Source organism: Lathyrus oleraceus, chromosome 6 (assembly GCF_024323335.1).
Source record: "Lathyrus oleraceus cultivar Zhongwan6 chromosome 6, CAAS_Psat_ZW6_1.0, whole genome shotgun sequence".
Taxonomy (NCBI): Eukaryota; Viridiplantae; Streptophyta; class Magnoliopsida; order Fabales; family Fabaceae; genus Lathyrus; species Lathyrus oleraceus.
The window spans coordinates 361,369,506-361,385,073 of record NC_066584.1 but is presented as its reverse complement, the minus strand read 5'-3'; the positions used below and the strand labels follow the sequence as shown (position 1 = coordinate 361,385,073).

General features: G+C 35.7%; 1 protein-coding gene across 1 annotated transcript; it reads left to right on the top strand.

Moving 5' to 3' along the window:
- Positions 1 to 13,143: 13,143 nt before the first annotated feature.
- Positions 13,144 to 14,973, top strand: LOC127091210 (exopolygalacturonase clone GBGE184). The gene is made up of 4 exons (XM_051029775.1): positions 13,144 to 13,427; positions 13,605 to 13,925; positions 14,061 to 14,567; positions 14,720 to 14,973. The coding sequence occupies exons 1-4, from the start codon at positions 13,254 to 13,256 to the stop codon at positions 14,969 to 14,971; spliced, it is 1,254 nt and encodes a 417-aa protein (XP_050885732.1). The 5' UTR covers positions 13,144 to 13,253; the 3' UTR covers positions 14,972 to 14,973.
- The last annotated feature ends 595 nt before the right edge of the window (positions 14,974 to 15,568 follow it).

Sequence of the window (15,568 nt, the reverse complement as noted above, 5' to 3'; positions counted from 1 at the left end):
TTACAAAGCGTCTCATTCTCAATTATGGAAACCATACGTCCACGACCTCCACATAAGCGCCGTACGAATGAATGTCACCTTCTAATGTTATCTAAGTTATAAGTCTAACTTATATCCTAATACCAATCCTATGTTAACTCACTAGATTCATTATGTAATTTTCACAAGTAACATGGATTCAATACAAGCATAACATCACAAATGATTAATGGTTGGCGGAATGTGCTTAGAAACCTTTAAGAAATGGATTTTGAAGTTTTTGGCATAAGCCAATCGATTGGTTGGGGAAGCCCAATCGATTGGTTCCTCTCACATTTCTGCTTTTCAAAGTATACAGAGAATCAATCGATTGATCCTCAGTGTCAATCGATTGGCTCATGAAAAATTTCCAATTTTCCAAAACAGAAAGTTTATGCAATCGATTGTAATACCTTGTCAATCAATTGGTCGAGCTAAAATTTATAATTTCAATTTTTTAAGTGAATATAAAATCTAACGGAAAAATATTCTTTTTATCTTTTTGATTCATTTATTCACAAAAATCATCGTTAATGATATAAAAATAGAATAGTTAATGATATAAACTTCAATAATTCATCATTTCCAAATTTAGTAGTATTATTGAGAAGCTTGGCTAATCGATTGGAGGAGTGTGTCAATCGATTGGTTCTCAGTTAAATTTCCCATTTTCCCATTTTTCCCATTTTGAGAGTGAGTCCAATCGATTGGCTTGAAGGAAACACCCAGGACCAATCGATTGGTCCTTGCCATATTCTCAAAAATCCTTTCTGTAACACTTATTCCCACCTGCATAACTTGTTTCTTTTCTAACAATTAAACCCACTTCTTCTACAAACCAAAACCCATCATACAACATATATATATATATATATAATATATATATATATATATATATATATATATATATATATATATATATATATATATATATATATATATATATATCATGTATTTCAAGTTTTTGACCACTACCACAACCAATCATTTAGTCACAATAATCATGAAGAACATATCAAAGCAATTGTTCATGGGAAATCAACAAAATCAAAAGAAAACATTCATCATATAACATGGATTCTTATGATTCATCTATGATTCTACAACTCTAATATCTAGAAATCCTAGGGTTTCTAACTAGAATCCACCTCAAGAAATAGAAGAGGAGAAGTTGTTGAGGATGAGATGATGATGTTGATTCCAAACTCTTGATTTCTCCAAGCTTTTCTTCTTATTTTTCACTAGCTTGCTTTCTCTTCTTCTACCTTTCCCATTTACTGATAAGTTGGAGAATGAACATAGCACAATGTGGTTGGTAGGAGATTAGAAGATAGTAAAGACATGTGATCACCATTTGCCACAATAAATGTGTTGTTAGAAAAAGGTTGTTAGTAGTAACAAATATCTCAAGTGGCACTATACTTATAATATTTGTTCTACTAGAGTTATTCACCCATTATTAGTGTTACCAAAATGTCCTAATTAATAAAAGATCAGTCTTAATTAATATTAATTATGTCAATCTGAATTCACTATTTACCTTATTTATCCCAACTGATAACATTTATAGCACATAGGAACTCAATTGATTTCAATTAATAGGAATTTGAGTATTTAAGAAAATGTGGGGTATTACAGTTCTCATACTTGTAGGTGGTTAGTTTAGTGTTCCCCTTAAAATGACAAAATATATTTTCATTAAAAATGAATCAAAATAAATATCTTTATTATTTTTACCACGAACTACGAGGTTTTGATCCTCTATTGCATTTTGTTGGTACGTAGGCACGAGGCTCAGGAAGTCTTTGCAAACACAAAAATTATAAAAAAATATTTCTCTTCATCTCCCCAATCTTTTGCAAACAACACTATTTTAAAGTCAAAATGCACAGATTTTCAAAGAGGTTCCTGTAAAGTACTATAGATGTTTAGGGTGTTAATACCCTTCCTTTGCATAACTAACCTACTGACCCTTATCTCTGTTTTTATTAGTTTTGTTTTAAAACTTCTCTAGGTTTTGTTCATTTTTTTCCTTTCCTTTGAAAATAATAAAAACGTGGTGGCGACTCTTGTTTTGTGAGTTAAGTTAATCAACAACTTAATCTCAAAAAATTTACGGCTACATGTATTATGATTCAAGTCGGCCAATTCCTTGATTCAAATCAGAAATACAAAGCCAAAATCTTGATTTCCACATGAAATTTTGATTCGAATCAGTTATATACTTATTCAAATCTTGCATCTAAAATACTCTTTTTTAAATTTTCTAACTTGTGATTCAAGGTACACATATGTTGACTTTTGGCCAACTTGTTCTTGATAAAAACACATTGAAATGGATCAAATCCAACTTATTAAAGGTAAAGAGTGACATAAGGTACAATTTACAATGAATGGTCAAACTAGAACCAAATTAATCAAAGCAATAAATCAAATTTCTGTAAACCAAAAATTGTTATTAAAACATAAAAACACGCATGAAAAGTGTGATGATAACACTATTATTGACACCATAATTTCAACGTCGTCTAGCGTCACTACTATAAATGATCTTTCAAGAATGCCATTGTAGACGCTTTCACAAGGGACCACAAGGAAATACACGTTCACAATCCTCTTGTTCTTCCCTTATCCAAAAAAAACTAGTAAGTCTACTGCTCCAAATGGCCGAGTTTAAGAATCATTGAACGTTATGAGGCTTCTGTCTTTACCTAACTTCAAATCTTTCTTGTGTAACTCTAACTTCATGAAGATTCTAAGGTACATTATGTCGAACAAATTCCCATCGTCAATGAGGATTCCTCATACTGAATGATTTTCCATGGTGGAGGTAACGACAAGTGGAAGTGTCATATTAGGAGTTCCATCCACCTTCTAGTGGTCTCGAAACCCTATTAATCTATCCTTCACTCGCTTCTCGTTTTGCATCGTTGATTTAAGGGAGTTATGTGGTGGAGGCTTTCTGTTGTGAGAAAATTCTTTACTTTGAATAAATTTTGAATGATAGCAAATTGTGTGATCATCATCCAAATGTTGGCTGTGCATTACCTTACATGATACATTTGTGTTTTTATTGTGTTTTTATTCCATTCTATTGTTGCGTGACTGTACATAAAAACCTACATTGATACATCTCTTAAAAGAACTCATAAAATTCATTTTGTGTCAGTATGCATCAACACATAATCCTATGCATCGATCAATACAGTATGTTGTAAATCACAAAATTCTTTTGTTCAGTATGCATCGATGCATACGAGCCATGTATCGATACATGGACAGACAAAATGCTCTATGGATCGATCCATACGAGCCTTGCATCGATCCATGATTAGTTGAAATGTCCTATGTATCAATGCATGCGAATTATGCATCGATCCATGTTAGTGGAAATGTCATATGCATCAATACATATGAATTATGCATCGATCCATGCTCACTTAAATTCACAATAAAACTCATTTATCTTACAGTATGCATCGATGCATACCCTCATGTATCAATGCATAAGTCTGTTTTATGTTCTAACAGCTTCTATTTTTGCATATATAAGAAATTTTGTGACAGCAGGGTAGATACGAATTCTGAGAGGAAAAACAGTTGAACACAAGATCAAAGAAGTGTAGCAACAATTGTTTTAGAGCAGATAGAAACCTGAAAGAGACTTCATCTTCTTCATCTTCTCAATCACTTTTCTTCAAGAACATCAACACATAATCATTCTTGTTCTTTGGATTAAAGGATCAACGAGATAACGTTCAGTGGTACGATCAAGGATCTAGCTGAGGTGTTCAGTGGAACGATCGAGGATCTAGCTGAGTTGAAGATTGAAGGGGGTTTCAAGGAAAAACCAATTGGTTTGTCCTTCAAGAACTGGAGTGTTCTTGCGGGTTTGTCAGTCACGTTTGCAGAACAGATTCAGCCGCAGCGTTGCGTTTGGAGATCGGGGGATTTCGCAAACAGGTCGTGGAACCGGTGAATTGTTTGCAATTTCGTGCAGGAAATTCTTGATCGTGCTCAGATCAAGTGGAGGTTTCATACAAGAAGAAGTTCTTGGGATTTAGAATTCTGTCTTTGTATCGTAACCTTGTATCAACGAATTCGGCATTATTGATAATCAAAGTTCTCAATTTCATTTGAAATTGAGAGGGAGACGTACCCACACGCGAGGACGACGTGGGGAACTTCCTTACCAAATCTCTGCGTATCGTATTCTTTCCTTACTTCTCTTTACATTTCCAACAGTTTCGCAATTTCAGTTAGTGTGTTGTGGCTGTACCTTTTGTGATAAAGCAGTGGCAAGAAAACTTCTTTAACTAAACTCCACTGTTGTTCATCATTGATCACACACACACCAACTGTTTGACAAAACTGTTAGCTGAATTTTATTCATTGGAATTAGGATTTAGTGATAAGTGCATTCAATTTGATAAGATTCTAATGTTAATAATTTCTGTCATTCTAATTCAACTCCAGCAATAAATTCGCGTGTCCGGTTTTCTAGTAGCGGTTCAGAATAGACGGAAGTCGATTCGGGACTGAAACTTTCCGCCAAGTTTAAAAAATCTGATAAAATTTTAAACGGTGGTATCAGAGCCTGGTTCGCTGGTGCTCTGTGGCTGCCTGTAACAGTATGGATTCTGAACCAAAGGGGGCGTATAATAGAGCGCCTATTTTCAACGGTGAAAATTACGGCTACTGGAAAGACTGCATGCGAGTTCATATAAATTCTGTGGATAGGCTAGTATGGGCTGCCATTGAAAATGGTCCTTTTCAAATTACTATGACAAATGCGGTTGGCGCCTTAGTTCCTAAACTAGAAGCTGATTGGAATGAGAAAGATGAGAAAAAGTGGTCGTGTGATTGGAAAGCTCGAAATATGTTAATTTCAGCACTTGGTGTTGATGAGTATTATCGAGTATCCCATTGCACGACAGCTAAAGAAATGTGGGATGCTTTAGAAGTTGCCCATGAGGGTACTACTGAAGTAAAACAGTCCCGCATTAACACACTAAATCAAGAGTTTGAGCTCTTTCGCATGAAACAAGGAGAATCTATCTCCGACATGCAAAAGAGATTCACTATCTCACAAATAGGTTGAATGCACTTGGAAAAACTGTTTCTAATGAAATCGCTACTAATAAAATTCTCAGGTGTCTTAGCAGGGAATGGCAACCTAAAGTAACAGCAATTAAGGAAGCCAACGATCTAACAAGACTTACAATTACAACTCTGTTTGGAAAGATGGAAGAACATCAGCAAGCATTGGAAAGTCTTGAAAAATATGAGAACAAAAGTAAGAAGGAAAAGGAGAAGAAAAGAGACAAAGAGGGAGAGAAGAAGCCAATAGCTCTTGTGGCCTCTAACTCTAAGTCCTCACGAAAAGAGAAAAGTGACAATGATTCTAGTAGTGGCAAAGATTCGGATGATGAAGAAATGGGACTATTTGTAAGGAGATATAATAGATTCATTCGAAAGAATGGAGTCAAGCATTCTGACAAAAACCTCATGAAGTTTCGAAGACAATCTACAGATGCGAAACAGGAAGAGAATAAGAAGAGTAGAGGAAGAGGATCCTGTTTTAATTGTGGTAAATCTGGACATTATAAAACAGACTGTCCTATGAAATATAAGGATCAAAGAAAAGCCTCACCAAAAGGGTACAGCAAACAAAGAAGAGCTTACATTGCATGGGAAAGTGATAGTGACTCATCAAGCACACAAGGCTCAAGTGATAGTGATGAAACCGCAAATCTGTGCCTTATGGCTCACACCAAAAATCTGTCCTACCACAAGAAGAAAAGCAATGACAAAAAGGTAAAAGAAGCCTATTACAATAGTTTCTCTTCTATGTCTTTTTCCGAACTGAAAATAGCTTTTGAAAAACTGCATAACGAAGCTGTAGATGCTTTTAAAAGACTATCTTCCGATAAACAAATTTTTTCATTTTTGGAAGGTAAAGTATACAAAGCTGAAAATGATTTAGAAGCGTTAAAAGCTAGTATTGCAAATTCAAAAGATATTGACATTGATGGATATAGTAAAGTTAGGTACTGTGACGCTTGTCATATTTGGCAAAAAGAGGTAAACACTCTCAAGGTCAAATTAGAAAAAGCGTTACAACCTAAGGTTACTTATGCCGTTGACTCTAGGTTGTTTAAGAAGTCGTTAAATCCACCATATGCAAAATACTCTTTCATTCCAAAGGATTTAATGAACAAGAATAAACAACCACATCATCATGGTTTATGTCATTATTGTTGTCGTGCTGGCCATACCATTGAGAAATGCAAGTTTAGGAGATTTCTTGTCCCTAAAGGTATTTATCAATGGAAGCCAAAAGGCAACCATGTTAACACTTACCCACTTGGACCCAATGAACATTGGGTACCAACTTCTCTCTTTTGATATTGTAGGATGAGTGCCTTGCTTCCGTAGATAGAAGATGGTTTCTTGACAGCGGCTGCTCAAGGCACATGACCGGTGACATATCGCTTTTCATAGACTTCAAAGCAAAGAAGAAGGGATATGTTACTTATGGAGACAATAACAAAGGAGCTATACTCGGCAAAGATAGTGTAGGTAATCCCTCCACCACTACTATTTCTAATGTCCATCTAGTAGAGGGACTTAAACACAATTTGTTAAGCATAAGTCAATTATGTGACATGGGCTATAACGTTTCCTTCACAAAAACTTGCTGCATAATTGAACATGCTGAACAGAACGTTGTGTTTAAAGGTGTAAGAGTAAACAACATCTATATGCTTGACCTTTTTGATGTATCTTTAACAAGTACTAAATGTCTAGTTACCTTGAATGATGATTCTTGGCTTTGGCATAGACGTTTAGCACATGTTAATTTCGATTTGCTTAATAAGGTTGTATCTAAGGATCTAGTAGTCGGTCTTCCAAAAATAAAATTTTCAAAAGACCACCTATGTGACGCATGCCAAATGGGAAAACAAACAAGGGTCTCTTTCAAATCTAAAAATGTAATTTCAACTTCACGACCCCTTGAGCTTCTCCATATGGATCTATTTGGACCTTCTAGGACAAAGAGCTTAGGTGGAAATTATTATGGTTTTGTAATTGTTGACGACTACTCTAGATTTACTTGGACTATATTCCTTCATAGCAAAGATGAAACTTTTTCTGCTTTTAAAAATTTTGCAAATCTGTCCCAAAATGAAATGAATTCCAAAATAGTTACAATCCGTAGCGATCATGGTGGTGAATTTCAAAACCATCACTTTGATAAGTACTGTGACAAGTATGGTATTGAGCATAACTTTTCAGCTCCTCGAACTCCACAACAAAATGGCGTTGTGGAGCGTAAAAATCGTGTTTTAGAGGAGTTGGCAAGAACAATGCTAAATGAGGGTGGATTACCAAAATACTTTTGGGCTGATGCAGTTAGCACAGCTTGTTATGTTTTAAACAGGATCTTAATCCGTCCCATTTTAAACAAAACCCCTTATGAGCTTTTAAAAGGAAGAAAGCCAAACTTGTCACATCTTCACGTGTTCGGTTGTAAATGTTTTGTTTTGAATAATGGTAAGAAAATATTGGGAAGTTTGATGCAAAAGCGGATGAAGGTATCTTTCTTGGATACTCACTATCAAGTAAAGCATATAGAGTGTATAATAAGCGTTTACTTACTGTTGAAGAATCTGTTCATGTTTCTTTTGATGAGTCTTATCCGAAAAATGTCGGAAAAGGTATTTCTTTTGATGACGCAGGTGTATCTACAGAAGACATACTCAAGGAAGCTGTTGAGGAAACTGATCAGTCCAAAACTGCTGCCCATGAGAAGGAGGAAGATACTAGTCATGAAGAAAATGAGGAAGAAAAGACAGCTGAAGTGAATGATCTTCCAACAGCTTGGAAATCCTCAAAAGACCATCCTATTGACAACATCTTGGGAGACATTTCAAAGGGAGTAATGACACGTTCCAAGATAAGTAATTTTTGTTCTCACTTCGCTTTTGTTTCACAAGTGGAACCTAAAAATGCCAAAGAGGCCTTGATTGATGAATTTTGGCTAATGGTCATGCAAGAAGAGCTTAATCAATTTAAAAGAAATGACGTTTGGGAACTTGTCCCTCGTCCGCGAGATCATCATATCATAGGTACTAAATGGGTTTTTAGAAATAAGCTTGATGAAAACGGAGTGATAACTAGGAACAAGGCACGTTTAGTAGCACAAGGGTATAATCAATAGGAGGGCATAGACTATGAGGAAACTTATGCTCCCGTTGCTCGCCTTGAAGCTATACGTCTTTTGCTTGCCTATGCGTGTTCTAATAATTTTAAGCTTTACCAAATGGACGTAAAGAGTGCTTTCCTAAATGGTGTCATAAATGAAGAGGTATATGTCTCACAACCTCCTGGTTTTGAGAATGCTGAAAATCCAGATTATGTTTACAAATTAAAACGAGCTTTGTATGGTCTTAAACAAGCCCCTCGGGTTTGGTATGAAAGGCTTAGCAAATTTCTAATTGATCATGGATATTCAAGAGGTAAAGTGGATAATACTCTCTTTATTAAACATAAGGGAAAGCACATCCTTTTAGTTCAAGTTTATGTAGACGATATAATTTTTGGTTCTACTAACATACACTTGGTCGAAGAATTTTCTAAGGTTATGCAGGGTGAATTTGAGATGAGTCTCATGGGGGAGTTGAACTACTTCCTAGGACTGCAGATAAAGCAACTTGATGAGGGTACAGTAGTATGTCAAACAAAATACTGCAGAGAACTACTCAAGAGCTTTGGAATGAATGACTCAAAATCAATTGACACCCCTATGCCTACCAACGGAAATCTGGATAAGGATGAGCATGGTAAGTGTGTAGATGTCAAAAAGTTCAGAGCTATGATTGGATCTCTTCTGTACCTTTCTGCTTCTAGACCTGACATCATGTTTAGTGTTTGTATGTGTGCACGCTATCAATCAAATCCTAAGGAATCACACCTAAAAGCTGTTAAGCGCATATTTAGATATCTTCACGGAACACCTAAATATGGGCTTTGGTATTCCAAAGGAAGTGATTGTAGTTTAGTAGGGTACTCCGATTCTGATTTTGCTGGCTGCAAATCAGATAGGAAAAGCACAAGTGGTACATGTCACCTGTTTTCAAATTCCTTGGTAAGTTGGCATAGCAAAAAGCAGGTTTCTGTGGCTTTGTCAACTGCAGAGGCAGAATACGTTGCAGCCGGTAGTTGTTGCGCTCAGATTTTATGGCTAAAGCAGCAACTACAAGACTTTAACATTCAACTCAAACGTATTCCTATAAAATGTGACAACACTAGTGCCATAAACCTTACTAAAAACCTTGTTTTACACTCACGCACTAAACACATAGAGATTAGACATCACTTTCTTCGCGACCATGTTGAAAAAGAAGACGTTGTATTTGAGCATGTTGACTCCAAAAATCAGCTTGCTGATATTTTCACTAAACCTTTGGCAACGGAACCGTTCTTCAACATTCGTCGTGAATTAGGGATCTTAGATCTTTCTCAATTGATGTCTTAAGCATGTTTCTTCTTATTTATATTATGCCTCACCATGTTTGATGAGATTTGTTTTAGAATACACTTATTTCTCACAAGGTTACATCAACAGAGGTAATATCATTCCTCTCTATATCTCATTTGGAACTATATGATTGTGTATGTTAGAACAAAACTTTTTAAATGTCTTTGCTTATATTGTTTAAACATTAAAACTCTGATCTGTGAATCATACTTGGGCATAATTGTCATGACATACTTCATAATGCATATCCATACTGCACCAAAAATCATTAAAATCAGGTTTGACATCAGTATGTGTCGATACAAACATGTATGCATCGATCCATATCTTCTGCATTTTAAATTTGTCAAAAATAGTTCAGGATGCATCGATCCATCAGTCGTTTGCATCGACACATAGACCCTTTAAAAACAAAATTGCATGCTCTGGATCGATTCATGGCCATATGCATTGACACATACTGACTGCCATTTGAATTAAATGCATCTTTTTCTCTCTCATGCATCTCATATTGCTCAAGTTTTATTTGAATTGTTGCACAATATATGGTTTAGCTTATGTAATTCTTAAACTCGTTCTAATCCTTCAATGCTTTTCACTTTCTGTTTACCTATATTGTTATTGCCCTTATTTGTCATTCTTTGTGAGTGATTCTTTACCTTAAAGCTTCCTTCTTTGTGATTGCTAGCTTTTTTATCAATTTTTTTTGCCATGTCCTGCTATAAATTCTTTTTTATGTTGCCTTGATAAACCTGGTTCTTCCTCTTTTTGATGTTGACAAAGGGGGAGAAATGCAGATATGCACAAACTCAGGGGGAGTATCACACATCTTGCCAAATGAGTATCACACATCTTGCCAAAAATTTGCCATCATCAAAAAGGGGGAGTTTGTGAGAAAATTCTTTACTTTGAATAAATTTGGAATGATAGCAAATTGTGTGATCATCATCCAAATGTTGGTTGTGCATTACCTTACATGATACATTTGTGTTTTTATTGTGTTTTTATTCCATTCTATTGTTGCGTGACTGTACATAAAAACCTACATTGATACATCTCTTAAAAGAACTCATAAAATTCATTTTGTGTCAGTATGCATCAACACATAATCCTATGCATCGATCCATACAATATGTTGTAAACCACAAAATTCTTTTATTCAGTATGCATCGATGCATACGAGTCATGTATCGATACATGGACAGGCAAAATGCTCTATGGATCGATCCATACGAGCCTTGCATCGATCCATGATTAGTTGAAATGTCCTATGTATCAATGCATGCGAATTATGCATTGATCCATGTTAGTGGAAATGTCATATGCATCAATACATACGAATTATGCATCGATCCATGCTCACTTAAATTCACAATAAAACTCATTTATCTTACAGTATGCATCGATGCATACCCTCATGTATCAATGCATAAGTCTGTTTTATGTTCTAACAGCTTCTGTTTTTGCATATATAAGAAATATTGTGACAGCAGGGTAGATACGAATTCTGAGAGGAAAAACAGTTGAACACAAGATCAAAGAAGTGTAGCAGCAATTGTTTTAGAGCAGATAGAAACCTGAAAGAGACTTCATCTTCTTCATCTTCTCAATCACTTTTCTTCAAGAACATCAACACATAATCATTCTTGTTCTTTGGATTAAAGGATCAACGAGATAACGTTCAGTGGTACGATCAAGGATCTAGCTGAGGTGTTCAGTGGAACGATCGAGGATCTAGCTGAGTTGAAGATTGAAGGGGGTTTCGAGGAAAAACCAATTGGTTTGTCCTTCAAGAACTGGAGTGTTCTTGCGGGTTTGTCAGTCACGTTTGCAGAACAGATTCAGCCGCAGCGTTGCGTTTGGAGATCGGGGGATTTTGCAAACAGGTCGTGGAACCGGTGAATTGTTTGCAATTTCGTGCAGGAAATTCTTGATCGTGCTCAGATCAAGTGGAGGTTTCATACAAGAAGAAGTTCTTGGGATTTAGAATTCTGTCTTTGTATCGTAACCTTGTATCAACGAATTCGGCATTATTGATAATCAAAGTTCTCAATTTCATTTGAAATTGAGAGGGAGACGTACCCACACGCGAGGACGACGTGGGGAACTTCCTTACCAAATCTCTGCGTATCGTATTCTTTCCTTACTTCTCTTTACGTTTCCAACAGTTTCACAATTTCAGTTAGTGTGTTGTGGCTGTACCTTTTGTGATAAAGCAGTGGCAAGAAAGCTTCTTTAACTAAACTCCACTGTTGTTCATCATTGATCACACACACACCAACTGTTTGACAAAACTGTTAGCTGAATTTTATTCATTGGAATTAGGATTTAGTGATAAGTGCATTCAATTTGATAAGATTCTAATGTTAATAATTTCTGTCATTCTAATTCAACTCCAGCAATAAATTCGCGTGTCCGATTTTCTAGTAGCGGTTCAGAATAGACGGAAGTCGATTCGGGACTGAAACTTTCCGCCAAGTTTAAAAAATCTGATAAAATTTTAAATCCGTTTATTTTTAAAGAGGTGATCTATTCACCCCCCCTCTCGATCACTAGCCACACCGTCTAACATCTGTCACTAGGAAACTTCCCACTTATCGAATCGATGACGAAGATCAGAGATGATTCAAAGTTGAAAGGATCTAAGGTGCTTACGTAAATAAGATCGAGCTTGCTTTCTTTATCTTAGCGTAACTCCCACAACGATCTTGACTTGAATCAGACGGATCTGATTGTGAGAATTCACATGAATACAAAATCATTGATGAAATTGTGAGATGAGATCTTGGATTGATTGAGCAAATTTCGATGCGACGTTGAGGGGGATGACTTAAAAAATTAACACGTTAACACCTAAGTCAATGAGAGAATAAGAGTAATGTGTGAGTGAGAGTCAAGTTGAATCATACATTTTTCTTCACGTGAGGTACCTTGGTTGAGATTTCCATGCTTCACTACTTAAAATGTGATAGATTGTTAGATGATATCCAACAGAGATCATGGATCCATTACTTAAATCAGAAGTGAGACTTTTTTTTATTGGGTCTTTACGGGCCCGGAACAGAACTCATAATTAAGATCCTATGAATAATTTGTGTATAATTATATTTATCTTTTGACCCACATAAATAATGTCATACTAGTATATAACAATCGCATATCTTTAACCATATTCTTAACATAATCACAACCTAAGATTTATCAGTTGTATTCTCTTTCTAAATGCAGTCAACCAGTTTTGCAGTTGTGAATCCAATGCGTCGTGCAATAATGCAGTCAACGATGAAATTAAATTTTTCAACATTTTTGGTTACAAAATTAAGGGCTCAAAAGAGGCCAGTAATATACCCTAATTGTTTAAGCTTTTTGGTAACATAAGTGAAAACTGCTAAATGTAGAGGAAACCAACACTAAAAATAGAAGAACTAAAATCAAGCGAGCGTACATTATCCCGATTAATAGGAGATTAATCACCAAAGATAGATTTCAAAAGGTGGAGTATAATCTATAATTCTCTAGTATAAATATAATTCATTCAAGTTACATATGATTGAGTCCTCCTAAATTCCTAAGGTTTCAGAATTGCAGTTAGGTTGCAAAAACAGCAACCTCAAACATTACCAGAAACTGCAATTTAAAACCTTAAACATATATATAGTCTAATCAAGTTAGTAATTAATAACCACCAATCATGGCTACGGCGAAGAACCTTTTTTACATAGGCATTGTTTTCATTTTTTGTAGCTCGATAGGTGAATCCCTTAGCTTTGAGAGCCGCCGTAGCCTCCTCGATGGTGGTGGTCCGGCAATTTTCGACGTCAAAACCTTCGGTGCTCTTGCTGATGACAACACCGACAATGTTTTAGTGAGTTCATTTTATTTCAAATTTAATTATCCATTGAATGCAATTACATTTGCAACAATGTTAGTAGCTTTTCCTTCTAGTCTCGAGAGATTAGTCTCTACACGCAGTCGTGCCCAGAGAATACCCGATTTCCAACTAAAAAACAATGTCTTTAACTTTTTGTATTATATTTTGCAGGCATTTAGGAAAGCATGGATGGCAGCATGCAAGAACAGTACTACACCGGCAACGCTTTTGTTTCCGGAAGGAGTATTCCGTACTAGCCAAACTATGTTTGCAGGCCCATGCACAAGTCCAAGCCCCATAACTGTTAAAGTTATAGGAACTCTTAAAGCCACCACAGATTTGTCTGAATATGTTAGTCCAGATTGGATCACTTTTCTAGAGGTTGATGGCATGGTGTTAAACGGTGGAGGAGTTTTTGATGGCCAAGGAGCTATTAGTTGGCCTTTGAATGATTGCAAGAAGAATAAAGGAAACTGTGCTTCCCTTCCTGATGTAAGCATATCATTTTTTTTGTCTCTTCCGACATAGTCGCAATAATCATCAGAAACTCACGTACACGACAGCTAGGTTTTATTGACCTAGGCCTTACTAATAACAATATTGACAATTTCATACACATGTGTGCAGTCTATGAAATTCGACAAGGTAAATAACACCGTTGTGTCAGGCATAACATCACTAAACAGCATGGGGTTCCATTATCATGTTCATCGTTGCAGCAACTTATCTTTCACTAACCTCACCATAACCGCTCCCGGTAACAGTCCAAACACCGACGGTATGCATATTAGCTCCAGCAGCTTGATTAGTGTCAGCGAGAGCGTCATTGGAACCGGTGATGATTGCATTTCAATCGGACATAGTACCATAAACATTACTATCGCTGGCATTAAATGTGGTCCTGGACACGGAATTAGCGTCGGAAGTCTTGGTAAGAGACGAGAGGAAAAAACTGTGGAAGGTGTTTTTGTTAAAAATTGCTCTTTCACAAATACAACCAATGGTGCAAGAATTAAAACTTGGTGTGGACTAGTACCAGCTGAGGCTAAAAATATTATCTATGAAAATTTGATCATGAATGCTGTCCAGAACCCTATTGTTATTGACCAGAGTTATGGCAAAAAAGATAGAGTGGTAAGCAAACAATCTTATCTGCGTAGCACCGACACCTCTAAACTAATGTGTCTTATCATGTCAGTGTCGTGTCTGATGTCTGTGATTCATCGACAGTTATTAGTTGCACAATTTTTGGTACAGTTTTGTAATGTAGTTATGTGTTTTTACAGGCTTCAACTTCGGTATGGAAGATAAGTGATGTTCATTTCCGTAATATAAGCGGAACCACAGTCTCAAACATCCCAGTGTCATTGCAATGCAGCACAACGAATCCATGTGAGAACATTGAGGTAGCAGATATAGATTTGTCTTATGTTGGTGTCACACGTAATACAACATTTGTATCCGACTGTGTCAATGCAAAAGCTAGTTTTGGAGGCAAACTCAACCCACCAGCTTGCACATCAGTATTAACATTTTGACGTTTTAATTGTGACTACCATTGATCATTAATCATATTTAATTGGTTTATTAATTACCATTTGATTATCAGCTTATATATATGTGTGGATAGGTTGCTAGTTATTTGATGTTAGGTATGTACATTCCCACACTCTGCTGAATTGCAAGTGTAGCATACCCTCTCTGTCTTCAGAGATGTGTTGTTAATGTCATCCTCGTAATAATAGCTTGTTTACTTCCTTCTAAACTCTTAAAATTATAGTACATGTTTGCATCTGCGGTGAAATTGTCGGAATCTTGATGAAACAGTTGATTTTGAATTTAAATAATTTTGAAACTTATTTGTCATTAAAGAGTTTACCGGTTGAGTTGCGTATTATGTCACAATCTTAAACACGTTTCGTAGCACTATTTAAAATTATACAAACAGATTATCAATCATAAATATATATATATATATATATATATATATATATATATATATATATATATATATATATATATATATATATATATATATATATTTCGATATTCTAAGACACTGTAGACATCATATCATTTTAATATTACATCCTCAAAATATGGTATCTAGACTATTCGTGATAAATTTTTAAATA

What these genes read in the sequence shown, in the direction of transcription:
- LOC127091210 (XM_051029775.1), top strand. Translation starts at nt 13,254, where the DNA reads ATGGCTACGGCGAAGAACCTTTTTTACATAGGCATTGTTTTCATTTTT. An exon ending in ACAACACCGACAATGTTTTA is followed by an intron (nt 13,428 to 13,604) that starts GTGAGTTCATTT and finishes TATATTTTGCAG; the next exon opens with GCATTTAGGAAAGCATGGAT. An exon ending in ACTGTGCTTCCCTTCCTGAT is followed by an intron (nt 13,926 to 14,060) that starts GTAAGCATATCA and finishes ACATGTGTGCAG; the next exon opens with TCTATGAAATTCGACAAGGT.